This window comes from Myzus persicae, unplaced genomic scaffold, assembly GCF_001856785.1.
Source record: "Myzus persicae strain clone G006 unplaced genomic scaffold, MPER_G0061.0, whole genome shotgun sequence".
Taxonomy (NCBI): Eukaryota; Metazoa; Arthropoda; class Insecta; order Hemiptera; family Aphididae; genus Myzus; species Myzus persicae.
The window spans coordinates 95,195-111,502 of NW_019102034.1; the positions used below are offsets into that span (position 1 = coordinate 95,195).

At 29.8% G+C, this 16,308-nt stretch overlaps 2 protein-coding genes across 2 annotated transcripts; both read right to left on the reverse strand.

Moving 5' to 3' along the window:
* Nucleotides 1-8,320: 8,320 nt before the first annotated feature.
* Nucleotides 8,321-10,227, reverse strand: LOC111031061. Its single transcript, XM_022310847.1, has one exon. It carries the CDS (start codon nucleotides 9,911-9,913, stop codon nucleotides 8,495-8,497), a length of 1,419 nt encoding a protein of 472 aa, XP_022166539.1. The 5' UTR covers nucleotides 9,914-10,227; the 3' UTR covers nucleotides 8,321-8,494.
* Nucleotides 10,228-12,918: 2,691 nt separating this feature from the next.
* LOC111031062 lies at nucleotides 12,919-15,630 on the reverse strand. The gene is made up of 4 exons (XM_022310848.1): nucleotides 14,977-15,630; nucleotides 13,983-14,235; nucleotides 13,728-13,897; nucleotides 12,919-13,651 (listed from the first exon to the last, which is right to left on the reverse strand). Exons 1-4 carry the CDS (start codon nucleotides 15,205-15,207, stop codon nucleotides 13,277-13,279), a joined length of 1,029 nt encoding a protein of 342 aa, XP_022166540.1. The 5' UTR covers nucleotides 15,208-15,630; the 3' UTR covers nucleotides 12,919-13,276.
* Between the last annotated feature and the right edge of the window lie 678 nt (nucleotides 15,631-16,308).

Sequence of the window (16,308 nt, forward strand, 5' to 3'; positions counted from 1 at the left end):
GAAGGCCAATACGTTGGATCAGTTGAAGCTAGAACTTTAAATCTTTTTAGATTGATAAAATTGTACAAGGTGTTAGGTGACACCACGTAGGTTATTCACTCTGCGCCCCCATGATTGGCGTTTGGCATTGAAATGGCCGCCTATAATAAAGTAGTTATAAAAGTGGATTTAACAAAAATAGTAGCACCACCGTGCGCTTTGTTATCTGGGTGATTTGTTTTAATTAAGGTATAACTAGGAATATGGATATACGAGTATTTTGTGAAGTGAGTCTTGGAAATGAGGGCAATATCAATGCGTTTATTGATAGAAGAGATTCGAGTTCATGGAAATGGTTTTTGAGTTCATTAGCGTTAAAGTGTAATCTTAAGAGCGAGTTGTCGGTGACGGAATTATTATAATTATTGGACATTATTTGTCTAGAATCTTGAAAATTACTTTAGTTAATAGAGATATAAGGGGATCAATTAATGTTTTTAATTCGTCTAAAAAGCTGGACATTAATTTGTTTAAATCAGGAGGATGAGTTTCATTGGTAAGAGGTGAAGTGACATTAAGTGAAATGTTGGACCTAGTCAGAGAGTAAGTTTGCGTTTGTAGATTAGAGTGAGTGTGATTAGGTGGACGGCTACCTTGTACATAAGTGGATTTAGTTTTATAATTATTACTATCTATTCTGTTACTTGGTGATCTGGGATTTTTTCGACGTTGAAGTTCTTTGTAGATTGAGCAGCCTTTGTAGTTGAATGGGTGGCTTTTGAACAGTGGACGCATTTTGGAAGGACATCTCTTGAATTTGGGCATGCAGATGACTGATAATTCACTCCACAACGAACAAAACGAGGATAGTATCCACAGTATCCTTTTTTGTGTCCGTATTGTTGGCAATTTAAACATTGACTGATTGTTTTTTGGTTCATAAGGTTCTTCAACTTTAATTTTACAGTGAAGTAGTAATGAAAGTTTGAAAATTCCATTAGACTGATGAGTAGGCTCGCGATTGATGAAGAATAGTGGAAGGGGGGTTTCGCTGACTTTGTGTAACACATTAGTAACTTAACTTAGCTCAAAACATCAAACTACTAACTCCTCCTTTATTAGAGTTAGAGCCGTGTATGAGTGAAGGTTACGAATAACTATGTGGAGTGGTTTTGTCTTCTTTCAGTTGGTAAGTGTGATATTCAGCTTTTTCAGTTTTGAGGTATTGTATTAATGCTCTGTACGCACTAGGGTCAGGTTAGGTTGGGCACTAGGTTTTCAATGAGTTAGTTGTAGACTTGCATATGCAATTGTCAACACCAATTAGCTCAATTAAGGTCGTACATAGTTCGGGATTATATTCGACACCCTTGACAAATATAGGCGGAAAAGGTTTAGTGAAAATTTCGGCATCAGTATTAGTATTAGTTTGATGAGAGTTGGGTATATTTTCAGCAGTAGTAGTGTCAAACGTATCGTCTTTGGCGAATATTTCAAATCTGTTACATGTAGCAAAAATTTTCTTTTTATGGTTCGGAAGCTGAGTTTGAGGACCTGTAAAGATCCCGCTTATTCGTTTGTGAATGACAATCATTATCCATGCTGTTTGAATCGGGCTTATTTGAAGGACTGTTTTGGTGAGCCACCTGTATATTAGTTTTGTTTCTGTTGATAGTAATACTTTTATTTGTATTATTAGTCTGTACATTTGGCGATTTAGGCGTGTTTATCTCGAGGACAAAGGTCGTCCTCTGTGGTACGGTGCGGTCGATACGCGTTAAGCAGGTACTAAGATACTTAGTCTAGAATCGGTCTAAAGCACGGGAGACGCCGATGGCGGGGTGAAAAAGCACGACGGACAGTCAACTCGTGCCAAGGGGCGGGGGGGAGGGGGTGTTTAACGTCCTACACTAGTACAACGAGACCATGAAGTCGACTCAAACGAAACAAAACGCTAACAATGACAGCGAGAGACACTGGCCGGTCCAGTAAGAACGTGCGTTAAGAATAGGGATCCCATACGTTCCGTATTTAACGGGATTGTCCCGTAATTGAATGAAGCGTCCCGTTGTCCCATCAAAAAATCAAAAATAACACTTTTGTCCCGTATTTTGGACAACCCATCCCGTTATTTTAAAATTATTTCAAAAATTAGATTTTTTCTTATCATTTAGCATTTTTAATTTTTAATTATTGATAAAATATGATAATATCTAAATCAAATGATAATTATCTGATTATAATGACAACAAATGTCTTTTTTGATTTTGTGGTTACACTGATTACTGATAATATATCGGCTATCAAATCGGCAGTCGGCACAATATTTTATATTATTATTATTTATTATAGCATATGTAATAAATAGTTACGAAAAGTACATTTCAAGTATATAGTATTTATCCAGTAGCATATTTAGACCCCCCCCCCCCTCTTGTAAATACGCCAATGTATTCCTACTAAATACGTATGATTTAAAATGGCCCGTATTTAAAATAAATAAATCTGGGATCCCTAGTCAAGAACTAGTTGACGACCACGACGCTGATAGACTCCGGCTGAAGACACGCCAAAATGGTGGGAGGCTGAAGGTTTATAACTTCACGAATGTTCGACGACCAACCCGACGTCCATCGGCGATGGTGCGCAAACACGTACGAACTGGAAATTTGGAATAACTCTAATGATCTAAATGTGCAATATAAAAGGATTTTCCGAAAAATACACATTTTATTGATTTGGTCTAATGGAGATCTTCAAAATCACTGTAGATTTTTAAACTTTTTTTGGATTATTTATTATTTATATTGTTTGCAGAATATTATAGTAATAGAAGAAATTAGTGAATTTTTTCTTGTTTATGTATGGTTACCGCTGGGTACTTGGCAGTTGATGTTAAGTCATGATTATCAGGTCTTTAAACAAAAACAGTTGTTCTCATAAACATAATATATTAATTTACAAGGATAGAATGTCATTTATGAGTATTATATATTTTAGTATATTTAAATAATTTTTTATGACATGTTTCTGTAAAACAATTTATCAAAATAGAGAAATTTAAAAAGAGTATTAATATAAATACCGTTTTACTCAATTCCAGATTATCTAAGTACGTAATTCGTTTTATTTTGTAAAAGATGTTTCTTATATTGTGTTGTATATTCATATAAAGTTTTTCATTATGAAACATCATTTTCAACATCCATGTTTGTGGAGAAGGACTACGATAGCACAAAACCAAACACCTGACAGCCTTTAGGAGTCTGATGGACTAGTAATTCCTTAAGAACTCCTAAGTTCCTAAATCGCCATCTAGAAAATAATAATATATTGTTACGTCAATATTGTTCATATTATTGTAAATTCTCCCAATGGTAAACTTTCCCAGGTTTACTCCAATTCCACCTTACGGTAACGTGTAAACTTTCCCGGTTGTTCGATACATCAGTACTTCTAAGCTTGGCGACCATGGGTCATTATTCGTATTACGCTGTCGGTAAAGTTGAAAAACTTGATTAAGCCATTATAGTTAATATCGTTTTACACATTTAAATTACAAATTCATATTAACAGTAATAGTGTAATACAATTGATAATAAGTATTTAATATGATAATCACAATCTCTGCAGTGAATCCCATTCATAGTGTAGCAATAACATTCAAAATAACTGAACAGAAATTACACATTTCCTTGTGGTAAACATAATATTGACTCTGGAGAGCTTACTAGTTTTGAAAATCGAGATTGCTTACCATACGATCGGGAGAGTTTACCACCTCCTCAAATGATAATTTAATGTTAAATAAATCATACAGTTTTAATTAAATGATCCGAATCACAAATATTTTATATTTTAAACTTGGCTAACTTGGCTGTATTCCTACATAAAAAAATTGTATTAAAAGTACTTCACTGATGAAGTGAAACTTATTCACATAGATACGAATAAAAAAACCGCTTCAGTCAGTCTCAAGGTCGGTCGGCACACTTCGTACATACTCGTTTTATTGTATCAATATGTAAAAAAAAAATTTGAAATACCTGGTTTCCCCCACTGGAATCGAACGTTCATGAATTTGGGTAATACCTCATAATATTAACCATTAAGATATCTAATGTCTATGTTGCCGTGAAGTCGTCATTTTTGGAATTTTTATTTTTATAATCGATTAAAGTTCAAATTTAGAAAAAACTTATGTCATTTAAAATTTACAAATAATTTTTAAGTAAAAAAATTAGAAACTCTTTAAGCTAAAAACTGAAAATTTAAAACAATGTTCCAAGAGAGTCGACTATTCTGTCTCTAAAATTGTAAAAAAAATATAAACACTGTTTTTAATTTTAATTTTCTTAAGTTCAAATGTGGACGAAATAACATTAAATAACCAAAATTAAAAATATTATTAGTATGTACATTAAAATTTAAAGTATATTATTGTATTTTATACACACTACGACCATTCAAATGTATTTTAATGTACTGTAGTACTGATAAATTAGATAACTAAAGTACTGTAATCGCAATAATATCATCTAATGTAGTAAATTACTAAGTAACATTATTGACTGACAAATCGTTTTCTCTCAGAATCGTTTTTCGTATATATGATTTTGTATCATTGAATTAAAATTCAACAATATCTATTACAGTGACCTATTTGTACAATATTGTACAGTAGAGTGATGTAAACATACCAGCTTTTTTTAAATTACTTTTGATGACACCATGCTGTTTGATAAAAATATTTGTGATAGTTATGAAAGTAGGGAAATTCCATAATATTTCATAATTCTTATGTATTTACTATGTCTTATATTTGATTACAGGTCAATTCTGTACGTAACCACTTTATTTGATAAACTGTTTGTCTTATGAGAAGTACTATTTATTCTTTTAATTTTTCCATTATGAGAAAATATGTGGAAGCAAATGAAAATTGTAATGGGAGATTTTTTATTTAAACATTAATTGGTGCGAGGAATGGGTGGGCAATGATCCCACAAAACTAAAATGCCAATTATGTCATATGTTTAATTGAACTTGTTGTGGTAAATGTTCCGAATCACAAAAAAGAATGGGTACTATAAAATATAACAGGATGATTCTAAAAATGGTTTTTAATTGTTTAGTATTATTTAAATCAAATAAAAGATACTTGCTAGATGGTCGCATTTTTAATATATTCTTAATTACAATAATAATATAATTTTGAAGTCTTTCCCGAGAGTTGGAGATATATTTCAGAATCATTTCTTATTTCCGGATAAATTCCTTCAAGAATATTCTGAATATAACATCATGAAGTGAGAGTAACTTTTATTCAGTAACCTCATAGATTTGTCTTGCTCAATAAATTGTATAAAATTAACTGGATATCCCAGGGACATAATATTTTAATTGCCGATTATATAATATCATGCGATGGGAATTTTACATCATTCAACATTCTTTATAATGACATTTGTCTGTCTTAGTAAGGCAGTAAACAATATTGTTAAAATTCATTAAAATTGAGATATTCAAAAATTATTTTATTTTTAATACATAATTCAATTTTTATTATATTCCAGATCGACCAGGTACGTTATCAGTTTCATTTTTTAAATAATGTTATTCTTATAGAGGTGTATGGGTATATTCCAAAGTTTTCCATTATGAGATGCATAAATGTAAATTAAATACATTCCAGGTTGAGCTTTTAAATATAACTAAAAAACTGGTAGCTTTTGTATAGGGGCTAATTAGTCAAAAGACTCTTATGGAGAATAAGTCTAGTAAAGTCAGCATGCTGTGCCTGCAGTTATTTGTACCCAATCTATAATAATTATTTAAGTTGCCAAATTTTTTTTAAAGATATTTCCTGAGATTTAGAGTAATATTTCAGGAACATTCCATGTCCCGTTACATTCCTAGAAAAATCTTTATAGTTGCAGATCATTAAATTAATGTAATGGTTACTCATTAATCTCATAGAATGTTTCAGATCAAGTAAATATCATTATGAACACACCTTATCCATAGGAAATTGATGTTCTGATTGTCCAGAACACAGTGTCATTTGTTGGGCATTGTATATTCCTTTTTATGACAATTTTCTGTATCAGTTAGGAATATCGGATAAATTTATTGAAATCACATTTTCAATAAAAAATGTATTTAATAATTCATACCTAACTACTTTTTTTTTGTATTTCAGCGGCTGGAGGTAATAATATTTTTAAAAGTGTTTGTTCTCTAAATTTAGAGAAATATTTCTAGAATATCCCAAGTTCCTGGGAACATTCGCTTGAGAATATTTTTAGTAGTGCATAATTACAATAATGATGACATAAAATAATGAAATTATAGTATAGTTTTCTATCTACTGTAAATTATGTGAAAATAATTTATTATCCAAATAACATTTTTCGCTTATGGGTTATCATAATAATCTGTTACGTCTCATATTTTTTTGAATTTTTTTGTAGTTTTTTTTTAAATATTTGGATAAAAATGTTCTATAGGCAATAGTAAGTATGGCCCAGATTTATCAAAATCATAAAATCCAAATATTGTTTTTAATATTTTAGTGTTTTTTTTAAAAATTATTTTTATAAAAATGTTCTGTAGAGTATAGTAAGTATTGAAAAGATTTATTAAAATCGTAGAATCCAATTATTATTTTTTAAATTTATGACAGTTGAAAATTTCTATATTATCATTATAAAAAAAAATTACATAATCACTTTTTTTGATTAATATTCTGACTGTTTTGCAGCGAAATGTTATTTTTATACTATTTTATTATCAATTTTGTTGTATGCCTATCTAATTTATAGTCAAAAAATCTAATGCTTATTTTAGTATACGAACAATTTCTTACGAACTCTCGAGATTACTCTCAAGACGAATTTAATATTTTTTTTTTTTTGTTAAATACCTACTCAAGGTTTAGATATTTAATTAATTAATTAATTCAGTTTATAGTTGTAAATGATCTGAATCCCCAAGGTTTTACAAGAAAATAATATATGAAGTTGTTGAGGGTCTCGGAATCTCCACATATAATATAATATAGAGTACATGGACCTCACACAATTTATAAATTGTTAACTCGAAATCATTAACCACTCTGAAAACATCTAATGTTCTAATAGTGCTTGATCTCTCATAATTTTACAAATCATAGGGCATAATAGCCAAGTACAAGTGTAAATTAATTTCTCTACAAAAAATTGGCAATAACAACCGAAAACAACACCACACGTGCAAGTAGCTCGATCCGTTACATCAAAGTAGCTGACACCACATTTATGCGAGCCCAGAGAGCAGTATAATCAGATGTTTCATTGGAACGAACATTTTACCAACTTCTAGTCAAGCACACGCACACACATACACACACCGTATTTTTTTACTAATTAACACTATTCTTCAATTCACTTGGAAATCGTCTGAATTTCGTCGCAAGAGCTTACGTATAAAAAATAGTATTTAATTTTCTGAATGATTTTATCTAGAGCTAGAAAAATATATCTGGAATATTCTTATAGTGATACATAATTACACGACTGTAAGAGCTATTTGGTAACCTCAACGACCTTCATGCTCAAGTAAATATTACATAATGAACTCCATCCAATAACCATCCCAGGGAACAAAATATTTTAATTGCCGACTGTAGGGTGTAATGCGTTGGGCATCCTACACCATTGAATATTCTTTTTAATGATATTTTTCTGTCTTAGTAAGACGGTAAACAATATTGGAAAAATTCATCAAAATTGGGATATTAAAAAACATTTTATTATTAATGTCTAAAAACAATTTTTATTTTATTCCAGATCGACCAGGTACGTTATCAGTTTCATTTTTTAAATTATGTTCTTCCTGTAGAGGAGTATATTCTTACAAAATTTTCCATTATGAGTTGCATAGATGGAAATACAACACATTTGAGGGCGAGCTTTCAAATTTTAACATCAATGTGGAGTTATAAGTCTAAGATCACACACACAATTAAAAACTGATTGTTTTTATGGGCTAATTCGTCAAAAGCTTCTTTTAGAGAATTATTATGTTTTTAGTTGCAAAATAATAGAAAAAAAAAAAGAATATGTGTTATACCCTGGTAGTTGGATAGATGCTTCCTGGGTTTTTGTTTCAGTCCGGTTCGATGTATTTGCAACATGACTCACTGACGAATGTAAAGCTATACAAAAATACGTACATTGTAGTTTATGATTTTAAAAAATAGTCTGTAAACTGAATAATGCCATGACGAGTTCTAAACGACAAGTATGTTTCTTATCCGAGCCTGTCATCATTCGACGCGGACGTTAACAACGGGTGCGACTCGTTTGCGCACATTTACCTTTTTTACAACACGTTTGCGCACAAAATCACAACTCGTTTGCGCACACATATTTTAGGTTTAAATAATGATTTTAATATTACAAAAATTAAAATATATTAAAAAACATGCATTGTAGGTTTAATAAGTAATAATAGTAGTCTATTAGTTATAAAATTATACTAATTTAGAATGGTGACATTTAAGTCCGATTTTCTTCATATAAGTTAAACGATTAATAATATTATTTTTATATTCATTCCAAATGTTTTCCAATTGTATCTCCTTATTAATTGTCTCTTTTCTTTTGAAATTTATGATTTTATTGTTTATCGAATTAATTTTTAAATCAGTGTCACTTTGAATTCCAATAATGACGTCGATTACTTGATGTATGTGCGGATGAGCAGTGTAAAACTGACTATTATATTGTTTGTGATAACTCTCGGCACCATTAGTAGTCTTAGGATTATTAGTAGGTTCACAAGCCCATAATGTTGGAGGGAAATTGCTGTCCGATGTTATGTAATTTTCTAAAATATAATCGGAAAATATAGAAATATTAGACGTAGTACTTGGTGCTATTGACATAAGATCACAAAATCCATCGGAAACTTCGTCAGGGGGTAAATAACTTAATCCAAAAAAACATTTCATCCATTTTCCAACTTCTGAGTCGTTGTTTAAGTACTCGCTCGATAATAATTTATGTTGTTGAATATGCCTAAACCAATTTTGCCCTAAATGAAAGTTACAACACATGATTTTGCATTTAGGGAAAATTTGCAATACTGCATTATGCGCAGATTTTTCAAAGTCGACATGAAAATTGCTTAAATTTATTATATTACCAGTAATTTGAATACATATATTTTGTAATGTTTTCCACATACTGATGTAAGTATCAGTATGTTTGTTACTTAAAAAACAAAATGCCACAGGAACATAAAAATTGTTTGTAAATACGTGAATAGTATAAAGTTGAACAAAATATTTCGGAGCGAATGAAAATGTCCCATCCCCAAAAACGTGTTCTGCACTTTGTAGCAATTCCAAATTTTGTTTACATGTAAATATAAATATATTTTCATCATCACTAACGAAACAAAATTTATTACCTTTGTAAGTAATATTATGCTGATCATCAACTAATTGTTTTTTAGCATCTTCTAAAGATCTCGGTATGTTTGGAAAGGATTTTTTTCGTTTTTCATACATGGATCTTCGAATTAATTTCATATCGCTATATTGAAGATGTTCAGATTTTTCGTTGTTTTTCAATTCCCGGCGTATTAGTTTATTTGGTTTAATATGTAAATCCTCTTCGGCTCTACGTTTCAAATTGCTTCTTACTACTTCTCGATGAATTGTTCGGTCGTCGTACTCGTCATGGGTATGCGTGTTTGTAATTTTTAAAATTTTATATGATTCATTAACTAACCTAACTACAGCACTTACGGAACAATTTTTATTTGTACACCTAAAATTTTTATCACCAGATTTTAAAGTTCGGAATTCTCTAAATTTATAATTTTCTATGTTTAAACATTTTTTTCCTCGACGCGTTTCAAAAACATCACAAATTTCGATATCCATAGTCAATATAGTCAGTTGTTATAGTACAGCTTTCTGGCGAACGACTGTTTAAAAGTATTATGCTTTCCTAATACACGACGATTATTTTAAATCGATATATATTGATTATTGATATGCTGGTAATTTGTACTGATAATTTTTACCGATAATTCAATTACTTTAGGTAAGTCCAAATTTAAAAATATAAAATATATGTTACTCAGTGTTTATGTTGTGCGCAAACGAGTCGTCCGTTACAGGTAAACGACTGATTTCGTTGTGCGCAAACGAGTCATCGATATCTAGGTAAAAAATGTAGATTGTGCGCAAACGAGTTGCACCGGTTAACAACAGATGCGTGGATAAGATAAGGGCACGACCCGGACGTTAGATACCATGAACAGCAAACGACATGTAAACGATACTATGTCGTTGTATCATACGTATGAATTAACACGTTTTATGAATACGGAATCAGCTGCATGTAGCATAGAACAGAAGTAATGCACAGTGTATTAGTAACCTTAATGGCAATTAAAAATCAAATAAAACGGCGAATAAACGTGTGATACGATGAAGCACGTTTTAAGTGCGTCGTGTGATAAAGCGGGGAAAGCACCTAAGTAAATTAAAGACTTGCGTGATTTATTAACCAAACTTCTGTTTTTATTTTATTCCAGCTGGAGGAAGTAATTACATTTTTTTTCTGTAAAAATAAGTTTAGAAATATTTCTGGGATATTCCAAGTTCCTGAGAACATTTTTCGGAGAATATTCCTAGTAGTGCAATAGTAAGATAATGATTTGACATAACATGATCAAATAAGAATAACCTCATAGTTTTCTGTCTCAAGTATTTGACGTCAATAGAACAAGTTATTCCAGGAACATTCGGCGATTCTGGGTTATCATAATATTGTGCTGGGACTTGGGAGTCATATATTTATTAATTTTTTCGGGTTATTATACATTTTTGCATACAAATGTTTTGTAGAATATAGTAAGTATTTCTAACACTTATCAAAATCGTAAAATTAAAATTTTTTTTTAATATATGATGATTGGAAATATATATATTTTCATTGTAAAACTAATTATTATATAATCACTTTGTGTTGAATAACATTTTGAATGGTCCGCTTCAAAAATGTATCATTATATACGTTTGTAATCAAATACAGCGAGTTTTTGATAGGCCAATAGAATGCAAATTGCCTAAAAATCTAAAACTTAATTTTTTCAGAATATTTAAGGGCATTTCCGGTTCAAAATTATTGTAGAGCAATGATTAATGAAAAAGACTACACGACATTTTTTAGAAATTTATTAGTATAATAAGATAACATATCTTGATTTATTATAACTAAAAATAAAGTTGTTAAATAAATATTTTAATTCGATTCTAATTATATTGTAATTTTTTTTTTGACTCTCATCATGGATGTATTGAACGTTTCAGCGGATAATTATTTATTATTTTATAATCACAATAAAATTTTTAATTTGAATGAACTAATATCATAATGATGATAATTTATAAATAACATAAATGTAACTGAGGATTTTTTTATTGAAAATGATTTTTTGAAAAAAATGCATTTTGATGGGGAAGATCAAACCTTTCTATTATTTTTTCCCTCTTTTAACGGAATAATTATAATATTTTTGTATTGGTTTATGATTATATTCATATTCATAATAATGTATTTTGACATTCAGCAGTATTTAAATATAAAAAAAATATAAAATAACTTATAATATGAATAAATGTTATGTACGTATTTGTTGATGAAGAGTGTACTCTTACATATACTGCACGGAAGCAATGTGAAAGCAGTGCCTAAAGCGTCGTCGGTTCAAAACATAAAAAAAATAAGTTAACTTCTGTGTAGTTTTGTCATATTGTTTCTGTAACCCGATGAAAACAATGTGCTAAGATGTAATGGGAGTAGATGATAAAAATTAGTATTCAATTTATATTTACCATTTAACTTATCAGTGGTGCATTTAATAGTGGACGCCGTTATGTATGGCAGATATTGTTTGTCGTCGTCGAAAGTAAATAAAAAATCAAGAAAATAGAAAAATATGGTTACTAAAATATTAACAAAATATGTAAAAAAATTGATTTTATTTTTAGTCAAAATTATCCAAACTGTACACATTTTTCATCAGATTAAACAAATCCTAACCCAAATATAAGGTTATTCATTATATTAGTTTATTGCTGCAATTAAAAAGTAAAGAAATTCAATATCTAGTTCATAGTACAATTTTGTCATTATGAATGATAATAAATTAGAAGATAAACTATGATGTGAATTAAAAATAATAAAGATATCATTTCTATTCCAAAATTGACTACAATAGTACCTAACCGAAACCTCTGCAACGGTCGTGGTTTTTTATTTTGTTTTCAACCTTTTCGGATATAGTGGTTATTTTCAGTTGCGTGAAGATAGAACTATTTTTTTTTTAAATGTTAATAGTTCCCTGGCCTTCACCTTAAATATTTTCATCGATTTGGGCCCATTTCGCCGAAACCCATTTCGCCGAATCCCGTCTCGCCGAAAACCCATCTCGCCGAAACCTATCTCGCCGAAACCCATCTCGCCGAAACCCATCTCGCCGAAGCATAGTAAAATAGAATTTTGTTTCGTTATAATATTATTTTAAAATATATAGTCAAATAAAATGGTGAAATAATAAAAATAAATGAAATAATAATTACGTTATAGTAAAAATATATAAAAACATTAATTGTCAAAAATGTATAGTAGAAATTAGTAAAAATAATTAATATTTAGTAAAAATATATAAAAACATTAATTGTCAAAAAATGTATAAAAAAATTTATATTTATATTTATAATTTTATTCAAGATGGAAGTGGTAAATAATCGCATCTAGATATTCCATAATAGATATTTGTCCATTTCCAAATCTGAATTAAACATACATTTGAGGTATTAATATAATATTATAATAATTATATAGTTAATTATTTAGTATTTACCGCTCTTTTCCCGTTTTTAATCGGTCTTCTAAAGTTTTGTACTTTTTCCTCATTTTCGGAGCTTGGTTACATTTTTTTTGAGTAATAATATCAAGTTCAAAATTTTGCTGCTGGTTTTTTAATTCTTTGATTAAAATAAAAATGTTTGGGTGTGGTCGACATATAGTCCTGTTAAGAGCTGCATGCCAACCCTCGAGGTGGTTAATTGTCCTCGTATGGTCTGTTTCGTAGTGGTTCCACATGCTACGACTAAATATACTAACGTCGTTATCCAAATAAGTTTCTACGAAGTAACTCATCAATCTATCCAAACCTAAATAATTTATTTATATAAATATAAAAATTGTAGTACACAAATTTTAAATACCTTTTAATATTTACCTTCATGTTGAGGCGCTTGGGCATGAATTTCTGTCCAACAATCATCGATTTGGTCTATTGGTATTAGAGCTAGGCTACACATACGGCGTACAGTTTTTTTTATATCGTCATTTTGATTATAATCACGAACAAGCCCTAAATTTTGAACTTTCCGCCAAATTGATTGACCCAAGTGGAATAAACATCCTTTTATAGATGTTGTATATCCAAAAGTTTCTCTAATTGAAACAATCATACCAATTTCAAAGTCTATTTGAAATGTATTGGGGTTAAATATTAAACCATTCCTTAGAGCAGCTTCTTTTATTATTTTAAACATTCTGGAATACGTTTCTGTGCTTTTGTTGGGTAGCAATGCATAAGCCTTTAAAGTCAATTTTCTATAATTAATAATTATGTACTAAAAACTCCTATTAGTTTATTTTTATAATTATAATTACCAATGGTATCATTATTCCTACAACATAGCTGTGCAAAGTATAAATTTGGGTAAATAACTGAGGTGCTGATTTAAATGTCCCATCCATAAAAATAATTTCACTACTGCATAGTCTTCTTAAGAATCCTTCCGTCCCAAATACAACAATTTTGTCGTCAAGACCATCACATCCTATATACATTTAGTTATTAATGGTTTGTATTATTAACTGATTGAGCAGTACCTACTTCTCAAGTTGTCATGAAAAAATAATTACCTAATAAAAAATCCTTTCTGTCGTTAGTTGATCTCCATTCGTTCTCAAGAATAAGTTCCGATAACTTTGTAGGTAATTTTGGTACCAATTTCATTCGCTTTCTGTATGCTGAAGATCTGACACTAGTATATACAGGAACAGCATCTTCTACTTCTGATATAGTGCAACCTTTTATTCCTGAAGAAACAAGGGATCGTCTCACTTCGTGGAAATTCTGAGGCACAGATTTTGTTGGATTTGAAACCACTTTTTCCTAAATATATAATAATTCGTTTTTTATGTGATCTACATACTAATTATATATGTATACTATATACACGCTTGATATATGATTTATTATTATAATATATATATAAAAAATATAATAATATTTTATAATATTTAATATTATACTATTTAAAAATTTGGCGCCCGGGGCATATAATTTATTATATTAAAAATCTTTAAAATTTAATTTAATTAAGTTAATTTTTAATGCAAGGTTTGTTATAAGTTATCGTAGTAAAAAAAAAAAATCGTTATTCACATACAAATCAAATTTAGGACCAGTAGTTCATGAGTTTACGTATTTAAAATTTTGCGGGGTACCCCGTACCACTCCACTCCGCTTGTCTAAACTATAAATACGTATAACTCATAAACTACTCGCCCAAAATTCGATTTTTATGTATCAAAATACTCAGAAAATTATTCTGCTTTGGAATATGAAATTAAAACTCTATGTTGTCATTCAAAAAACTAAAAAACTAAAAAAAATATAGGGGATAAAAAATATTTAAAAATATAATTGTTTAATAAAAACGTATTATTTTTAACGACTTAAAACTATGTAAAAAATTGTTTTCAAAAACACGAATACTTTTTGAAATAATGAGTGTTTTACGCTTAATCAATCACACTGTATTATTTATATATTAACGCAATATATATACGTATACTTATAATATATACAAACTATAATATAATATATAAACAAACTGAAGATTTATTTTACCTTTAGAGTTTCTCGAAATCCACGTCGTGCCAATTCAGCTCCATGCGTCGGGTGATGATGAATTTTGGATATTATTGCAGTCGTTTGCGATCTTAATATTGCTCGTCCTCCACAGTTATCAATACACTTATAATATTCATTATTTCCATTATTTCGGTCAATCCTATGTATATAATTATCTACAACTAATAGCGGTTTGCCGCGGTTTGAATTAATTGTATACCAAGACATATTAAAATACACTTTTAAAATACAACACTTAAATAACTAGTACGAGTGGCAAATGTGACTGCAGATTATAAAGAGAGTGACTGTGAGTAAACTCATCATCATTATATGTGTAACATTTTACATTTGTAGATGTAAGTTTTTATTACTATTGTCACTTTATCAGCGATAAGATTACGGAACGATGTTTCCGCGACGATGTCACCTGAAATAGCTTTCTTCCCACTTTAATAATACATCAATTATAGCGAAAAGCAACAGAAAAAAGTGAATTTTTGAATTTTAGAGTTAGAAATATTAAAAACTTATTTAACCACTTTTTGTCACAATATATTAGGAACCTTGTATTAATTTTTTAGTCTTTATGACCTAACAAATACAATTTTATTTTAAATTTTTCGGCAAAATGGGATTCGAAAAAATAGCATTCGGCCAAATGGGATGATACCGCCTATATATCGTATAATAGCAAAGGTATTCGATTCCGGAACGAACCCTGGTGGTCATCCTTTTCATCAAGGGTTATTGTTTATGCTACGTTTGTATTATTTTTCATGTCACCGTTTTATCTTGTAAGGCAAACTCATAATGAACTAAGAGAAATTTAAATTTGGGGTGATACCAAAACTACCACGCCCCATCTAGGAATATTTGGCATTAAATTATGCTATTCAGTTTTGCTTGAATGCTTGTGTGTAGTATGGGGAGTCCGACATACCGAAACCACAACTTATTATTTCGGGATTCCAAATGAGCGATTCTTCAGTTGTTTGTTTTTATTATGTACCAGATTAATATATATTTGCAACTAGGTACCTACTCTATGGCTTCCGAAGTCTAATTAAATTGCATTAGGACATTGTAAAGACATTCCTTCCATGGATAAAAGATTGACTAAATGTTGGCAAATAGTATAATGATATCACACACCATATAGGCAGGTATATGATGTGATTCTTTTACTCCGGTCGAAATTGGGAAAAAATCATTTAGCAAAAACGTAAAACCACTAAAAACATTTCAAAATATAATAGAACTAAATATTGCGATATCATAGTCAAAAAAAAAAATATAACAAAAATCACTAATGAACAATTCACACAG

Excerpts from the sequence above, each read along its gene's own strand:
- LOC111031062 (XM_022310848.1), bottom strand. The coding sequence starts at position 15,207 with ATGTCTTGGTATACAATTAATTCAAACCGCGGCAAACCGCTATTAGTT. Across the intron at positions 14,236-14,976 it reads GATTTCGAGAAACTCTAAAG|GAAAAAGTGGTTTCAAATCC; the intron begins GTAAAATAAATC and ends TTATATATTTAG. Across the intron at positions 13,652-13,727 it reads TAGGAATAATGATACCATTG|GCTTATGCATTGCTACCCAA; the intron begins GTAATTATAATT and ends TTGACTTTAAAG.
- LOC111031061 (XM_022310847.1), bottom strand. The coding sequence starts at position 9,913 with ATGGATATCGAAATTTGTGATGTTTTTGAAACGCGTCGAGGAAAAAAA.